Source organism: Lolium perenne, chromosome 6 (genome assembly GCF_019359855.2).
Source record: "Lolium perenne isolate Kyuss_39 chromosome 6, Kyuss_2.0, whole genome shotgun sequence".
NCBI lineage: Eukaryota > Viridiplantae > Streptophyta > Magnoliopsida > Poales > Poaceae > Lolium > Lolium perenne.
Window position 1 is genome coordinate 119149526 of NC_067249.2, and position 7796 is coordinate 119157321.

The 7796-nt window shown below is 52.2% G+C and overlaps 1 protein-coding gene across 1 annotated transcript; it reads right to left on the reverse strand.

Moving 5' to 3' along the window:
* Positions 1 to 4653: 4653 nt before the first annotated feature.
* On the reverse strand, positions 4654 to 6340 carry LOC127319540 (peroxidase 2-like). Its single transcript, XM_051349510.2, has 2 exons — positions 5833 to 6340; positions 4654 to 5741 (listed from the first exon to the last, which is right to left on the reverse strand). Exons 1-2 carry the CDS (start codon positions 6082 to 6084, stop codon positions 5025 to 5027), a joined length of 969 nt encoding a protein of 322 aa, XP_051205470.1. The 5' UTR covers positions 6085 to 6340; the 3' UTR covers positions 4654 to 5024.
* Positions 6341 to 7796: the final 1456 nt, after the last annotated feature.

Consider the following 7796-nt stretch of genomic DNA (forward strand, 5'->3'; position numbering starts at 1 on the left):
TCACACCAAAGGAAGTGTGAACGAGGGCAAGTCCCTGCGGATGGCAAAAAGGGTGAGATCTCTTGTGGGAAAAGTAACGCACCTCTGCAGAGTGTATCAAATTGTGGCTGTCACTCCCTGTTCCGGGAAGCGAACTGCGAACGCGGCAGGAAAGGAACTCCACGAAGTTCTGGTCAACCTGTGAAGACTGACGGGCATAGTTTTCATAATAAAAGCAACCTTTTGAAGAAATGTTTTCAAAACATGCATTGACCTGCGATTTCCTGATCAATGGTCGTAGCTAGTGCATCAAACACCTTTTATTCTTTTAGAACTTGCTGAGTACCTCTGTACTCACTTTCTTTCGACACCCTTGCTAGACTGTGATCCGGAAGTGGAGGCTATCGACGATAGAGCACCAGAAGGAAGCTACGAGCTGGTCTACGAAGAACCTGATCTTACCGGCGGAGTGGAAGGCGTAGACTATGGGATAGTCTACGGACCAGATGACACGGAGGTGGAGGAGTAGTGACATACCCTAGCATCATAGAGCCGAGCAACGTAGAACTTACCTAAATAAGTTGTTGAGCTCTTTATATTTGTTATGAGTTGTAATCGTACTTAAGTAGTATCTTTGGGTGTTCTCATAGGACCTGTGAGAATACCAACTTGTTAAGACAATGTTTGTAATAAAGTATGGAGTGTTATGACCTGCAATGTTTCTGTTGTACCACTCTGAGGGATATGGCAATTTGTGAGGAAGCCCCTTCACAAAGATCATATCAACGACTTGTATACTACAACATGCAGTGGTATGCTGGGTCACCGCACCCGGCGGCAGTCGCGTTAGCCGCCAGGTCTGATTGGCTTCGATGCTCGCCATCTCCTCCACCATTGCCGCACGCCACTCCTTGTCCTTCTCAGCTTCAGAGAAGTTTGCCGGTTCGTCCGCAGCGAGCAAGCATAGGTCGCTGCCGGGCGCCTCCGTTTCCTCAGTGACGTCGTACAGCTCCTCCAACAGGCGGTAGCGTCGAGGAGCCTCTTCATCTGGGGAGGGCTGCGATGCGTTCGACGGTGGACTGGCGAACTCCACCGTGCGCGACGGTGGTGTCGCGGGGGTCGCTGGTGGAGCGGGCGAAGGTGTGTTGCCCGTTCCAGCAGTGGCGTGGTCGTCGACGTCGTGGGCGCGCTCTGTGCGCGTCCCGTTCTCGGATGGCATGTCCGGTGCGCGCCCAGAGCGCGTCGTGTTCCAGCTTCCGTCGGCACCTGAAATGGGAATGACAAGATGCTCGACGGTGAACGTGTCAGCTGCATCACCTTTCTGCTTCTCCGTGCTGGTCCAGTTCCATGCTGCGTCCTCGTCGAACACGACATCGCGAGACACGTGCACCTTGCCCGCAGCGGGGTCGTACACACGATATGCAGCAGAGCCGGGCTCATAGCCAAGCAGCACCATGGGGATGCTCCTGTCCTCCAACTTCTTCAGGTTCGGGCGTGTGACCTTGACGTGGGCCACGCAGCCGAAAACTCGCAAGTGCTGCACGCTTGGACGTCGGCCATGCCATGCTTCAAATGGCATCTTGCCCGCGACGCTCTTCGTCGTGCCGCGGTTCAGGAGGTACACCGCCATCGTGACGGCCTCGCCCCAGAAGCGAGCAGGGACATTCCTAGTCTTGAGCAAGCACCTCGCCATGCCGACGACAGTTTGATTTCGTCGCTCGACCACCCCGTTTTGCTGTGGGGAGTACGCCGCCGTCAGCTGTCTCTGTACACCAAGGTCAGAGAAGTACTCCCCGAGCTCGTTTGAGTTGAACTCACCACCCCTGTCTGTGCGCAGCATCTTCAGCTTCTGCCCGCTCTCGAGCTCGGCCGCTGCCTGGAACTTCTTGATCGCCGCAGACGCCTGATCTTTCGTTGCCAGCAGATGCAGCCACATGTAGCGACAGCTGTCGTCCACCAAGAGGAGGAAGTAGCGTTTCCCTCCGGGCGTTGGCGGATCGATGGGGCCGCATAGATCTGCATGGACTAGTCCAAGTCTCTTGTCCGCGCGGTTGATGGCCTGGCGGGGAAACGGATTGCGTTTCTGTTTCCCGGTGAGGCAGGCGTCGCAGAGGCGATTGAGCTCGTCGAGGAGGGGCAGCCCGTGGACCATGTCGCCACGAGCGAGGCGGCAGAGTGCATCGAAGTGCATGTGTCCGTACCTCGCGTGCCAGCGCCACGCGTCCTCGCCGCCGTGAGCAGCAAGGCACACCGGCCGTGCCAGCTCGAGATGAAGGATGTAGAGCCTCCCACGACTCCGTGGCACTCGTGCCAGCAGCCGTTCGTCCGGGTCCCGTAGCTGTAGCCAGCCGTGGCGGATGCGGGTATCGTACCCCAGTTCGTCGAGCTGGCCCAAGGAGACGATGCTGCTGCAGAGCTTGGGGATGAAGTAGACCTCGGACAAGGTCAGGTGCTCCCCCTTTTTGCACGTGAAGAGGATCGTTCCGCGCCCTTCGATCTCCACGGAAGTGTCGTCGCCGAGCTTGACGAAGCCGTGCACGCTTGTGTCGAGCTCGGAGAAGAGCTCGCGTCGGCCGCACATGCGGTTGCTGGCATCGGAGTCCAGGAACCACGACGTGTCACAGCGGGCCGCGCCGTTCGTGGCCGTGGCCTTGGAGCGCTTCTCGTTGAGGAGAACAATCTCCCCGCCGCGCTCGTTCGGCGTGGCCAGCAGGACCTCCCCGACACGCGCCATGAGGAGAGCTTCTTCCTCCTTCTCCTCCTGGGCAAGGTTCGCCCTGCCCTTTCGCTCGCGTTGAGGCTCTGGACACTGCTTGGAGAAGTGACCCTTGTTATTACAATTGTAACACTTTACCGTGCTCATGTCGCGCTCGCCGCCACGATCGTTGCCGTTCTTGGTCTTGGCCTTGCCTTTCTTCCCGCCGTTGCCGTTGCGGTTGGCTTGCCCTTGACCTTGATCACGTTGGCGACGCCGTTTCTCCCACTCCTCCTCAGTGAGGAGTAGGCTGCCGCCGTTGTTCGTCGTCGATGAGGATCCGCCGCCTCGTCCCTCGCTGGAACGCAGACGCCCGAGCAGCTCCTCGACGGAGAGCGTGCTCAGATCGAGCAGCGTCTCGATGGAGCACGCCATAGGCGCGTACTCCTTGGGCACCTCGCGTAGGATCTTCTCGACGACTCTCACCTCCTCCATCTGATCGCCGAGGGAGCGGAAGTTGTTGACGATCCCCGTGATCCGCAACACGAACGAGTCCAGCGACTCGCCGCGCGAAACGCGAGGGCCTCAAACTCCTTTCGGAGCCGTTGCGCCGTCGCCTGCCTGACGCGGTCGACGCCGACCCGCATCATCTTCACGGCGTCCCACGCCTCCTTCGCCGTGCGCTTCACTAGGAGCGCGGCTTGCATGTCCGCCGGTACGGAGCGCAGGATCGCAGCGAGGGCGGCCTTGTCGACGGGCACGCTTGGCGCGTTTCCTTCCACCGCGTCCCACAGCACGCAGGCCTCCATGTTGATCTGCATAAGGAGCGCCCACTCGATGTAGTTTGTGGAGGTTAGCGTAGGCCAGACAAGCACTCCGGCCTGCACCGTCGGTCGCTCGTGGTACGTCGTCTCGCGCACGACGATCTCCTTGCCGTTCCGTCGTGAACGGCTTCGCCCGCGGCTCTGGTTCCGTGTCCGCGGAGGAGTCTCCGATCGTCATGGCGGAGGCGATCTACCCGCCGCCGATGCAGCGGCGCCTGGCGCCGTTGCGGCTCCTGCCGCCGCGGTACCACCTCCTCCGTCGTCCACCATGGTCCCTCAAAGCTCTAACGTGGCTCTGATACCACTTGTCAGCTCTCTCTCTCGATCTCTCTCGTGGATGCAAAGGAAGAGAATGCGATGAACTCAGGAGGTTTTTTGTGCCGCGTACAGCGTACGGCTTTTCTGTTTCTCTTCACCTTTTATTCTCAACTGAAAGATAAAACGTGACCTGGTAGTGCTCCTACCCCTACGCCACGATCCGGACATCTCGTGCCATCCCACGAAATCGATCGTGATAATAACTGACGACAGACAGAGTTTATTCAGCTAACATAGTCCATAGTACGATCTTTCACATATGCTTGATGTTCAGGGAATGATCAATCTGCTCGACACTTTTCTGTTTTTGTTTATCCTTAGGAAAGGAAAGCAGATTCTTGAGTCATAAAATACTAATCAGGGCAGTGCTGCAAGGCTGCCATATCACAAACTAGCTAGACAACGTGTAGTCCTCTTTTTCTTTCTTATAAGCATGCCAAAAGTGTGCATGAAGAACAATTTACGAGTAGTATAATCTAGGGTTCTCATGAAAATTATTCCTCCACTATGACCAAGATCTATATATAAGCACAGGAAAATAAAAGGGAGTTCCTTAAAAAGAAAGAAAAGAAAAGACTTCAGGTTCCAAAGTCTCCAAAGAAATTGCTCTTCATTGAAAGGAGAATATATATGCTCTTTTTTAGAACTATGGTCTAAGGAGAATGTCCACAAATGGCTATGACATATGTAGTACCACTGCACCAGGGCGCCAGGCTACTGGCAAGGCAACCAGTTTTCACAATAGTCGGGCCATCCAAGTTCTGAGCAAACTTCTGCACTGCAGTGCAACTTTGACCTCATTCCATGAAATATAGCTCGACCCACAGGAGGAAGTACTAAAGAAAAGAAATTCCAGTGGCTGTTGTATGATTCAATTTGATTGTCCTTTTTCCATTACATTTTGCTCTACTCCAGGCTGCGCAGACCCGCTATTTGCTGACCCCAACCATCAGTGTTTTCAGCATTGTTTTAGCAGTGGACTATTAATCCTATTTTCTGTTAAATGGCCGTTGTAAGAAACGGGTTTGCGACTAGTCCCATGTACTGAAGAAGTAACATATACATTAATTTAGCTTCTGCTGACAGGTAAAGGAATGCTTTTACAATAAGAATGAATCATAAGAATGATTTATACAATTATACATGACGAAGTGTAAAACAGAGATAATTAAATTTTATGTTCATTGACGAGTATCGAATCTTGCTTCTTAATAGGATTTCTTGTTCACCCTGCGGCAATTCTTCCTAACCTCCCCATCTCTTCCGGTCAGTGGGCTTATATTTCCCATTTTGATCATGGAGGCTGCAAAGTTTGCGAAGAATTCCTTCTGGTTACTGGAAAACCTGCGAACAATCGGCACGGTTGTCGCAGCAGCTATAGGGTCGGACGTCATAACCTGGTCGGAAGGGAGCTCGGCGCGTCCCTGTAGGAGGTTGCCATAGTACTTGTTGTCGAACACGTTGGGAGTGGCCGCATCAAGGTTCACCAGCGTCCCCTCCTCCTGCCCGGCCGTGCAGTTCCTTTGCGTAAACTGACACTGCGCCCGTCCAAAGGTGTGCGCTCCCTGAAGGGCGACAAGGTCAATATCGTTGAGACCCATGTTTCTGAATTTTTTTTGAATGATATCCAGAGAGTCGAATGGGCTTGGGAGATCCTTAGCGCTCTCGATGTTGGTCTTCGTGCCATCGCGGCGCCCGAGAGGCACACTCCAGGCTGGCCCTCCAGCCAATTCGACAGAGATTTCAGCCGCAAGGGTGAGGATGTCGGCACAGGAAACGGTGCTGGGGCAAGCTATCTCCAACACTTGTTTGATGTTGTCGACCACATTGAACCCACGCGCTGACTGGTAATTGCCAGGGGCTTTCTTCTCGCTCATTATCCCCGAGGAGACATCATCATCGAGCAGAAGCGAGCCATCACAACCCTAGATAAATTAAAGCAGTCTAGATTGATGAGATAATGAACCATAGTCTTACTATTGATTAGCGCTACCAGTTATATATGCGTGAACTCACATTGGCGAAGCAGTCGTGGAAGTGAAGGCGGATGAGGCTGGCTGGGATGCGCGCGTCAATGATCCGGGCGACCTGGATGACGCGTCGGACAATGTCCCGTGCACTGGGGCATGAGTTGTCATAGAACGAATAGCTCAACCCGGTACCGGAACCACCATAAGCGTGAGCGCCGTGGCTCAGCACAAGAGTGAGTGCAGCTATGAGCAACAGGCTGCAACGAGCAGCTGACGGCAAGCTAGAAGAAGAGGCCATGTGCACTATTAGACGATGACAAGGAGAAGCCTGCTGCTTTGGCCGCCGTTGGTAGATCGATAGACAGACAAGCTTAGCTAGTTGCAAGATATGAGAGATGGATATGAGATGTGAGGAAAAGGGTCATGCTATGGAGGCTATTTGTAGTCTTGATCCATTAGCCCCTTTTAGCTAGGCAGGATTTGGTGGATGCGTGCTTTCACATGTGTCCCATGGCTGCCGTGTCAACTTAAGCATTGCCCGCCGCAGCATTGCTTTCCTGCACGTGGCTCCTCCTGTTATTTTATCGGTATTTCGTATGATTAGCAAGAAGAGGATGTTGCGAAGAGGTCGTCTTGACCAAATCCCTTTTTACATGTTTGCGCACGCGCGGCGGCCGTACAAGAGAATGCGCCAAGTGATCAACGTCAGGCTGCTACGAGAAAACAGCCAAGCCCAAGGGACCGTACCGGATCAAAACGTGTGATCTTTTACATCTCTGTATATATCGAAAAATATTTCCAAGGCCAGAAAAAATGATGTATCAGCAACAAAAAATTAATTAACTTTCTAAAAGATGTGTTAGAGATATATTCGGTAGACATGTTCGTACACTAGTACACAACGAGTTTCGGAGCTCCCGCTTAAAACCGGGACTCTATGCATCTACAACATTCATTCTTGGTTGTGTATGAAGCGGAAGTTCCTCCTTGGTCTTTTGTTCGGAGCTCTCGGGAACATTAATTAGTTTCGGCCATGTTTAAAACCGGGACTAATGTTGGTTCCAACAGCTAGGACGTGCACGGGTCTACGGCCATTTCTAGTGCCGGTTAGATCGGGACCTTCAGTCTCGGTTCGAGATACCAATCGGTACTAAAGGTGTTGCGGCGGGGTGTGGCAGGCCACGGGCCCCTTTAGTCTCGGTTGGTGTCTACAACTGGAACTAAAGGTTCATATCTATATATACAACTTGCCTTGCCTAAACTTGTGAGCCACACTTAGCTTTTTTCCATTCTTAGCATAAGATGTGTATGTTGGTTTGCTTTCTCTTCTTATACATAAGAGGTGCTCGATGAAATGGCTCAAGGCATAATGCCACTTGAGTTCATACAAAACAAATATGATATGAAGTGTCCGAGCCACACTTAAGCTTTCTCCTCTTTTTTTACTTCTAGATTGAGGTTAACAACTTTATCCTTTCATCTGTCATTGATGAAATGCATGTGTCTATGTACATCGATTCACTATTCATGATGTTCTATAATGATTTTTGATGTACTTAATTATATAATGCAGATGAGCCAGCAATGGATGTACGTTGACGATGTAGTGACGAGTCATTACGGGCCTCAAAAGTTTTCTTTCTATGGCCGTGGGAAAACAAACGGGATGGTTTTATGTGTTGTCTATGTGTTGTCTGTCAGAATAAGAAGGATTACTCTTCCTCGGACGCCCTTCACACCAACCTCCTTCGATCCAGTTTCATGCCCAGCTATAATTGTTGGACCAAATACGAAGAAAGAGAGGTTATGATGGAAGATAATAAAAAAGAAGAGAATGATGACAACTATTGTTGTGGATATACTTCATAGGTATACCATCGACATGGTCCGATTCCGGCAAGCCCGGGTGGCCCACGGATGGTGGTGATGGTATATGGCCCACCGGGCGGCCCAGTTGTTGTTGATCAAGATGGAAAATTTCCAACCCAGGAACAAGGAGCCGGATCCCAA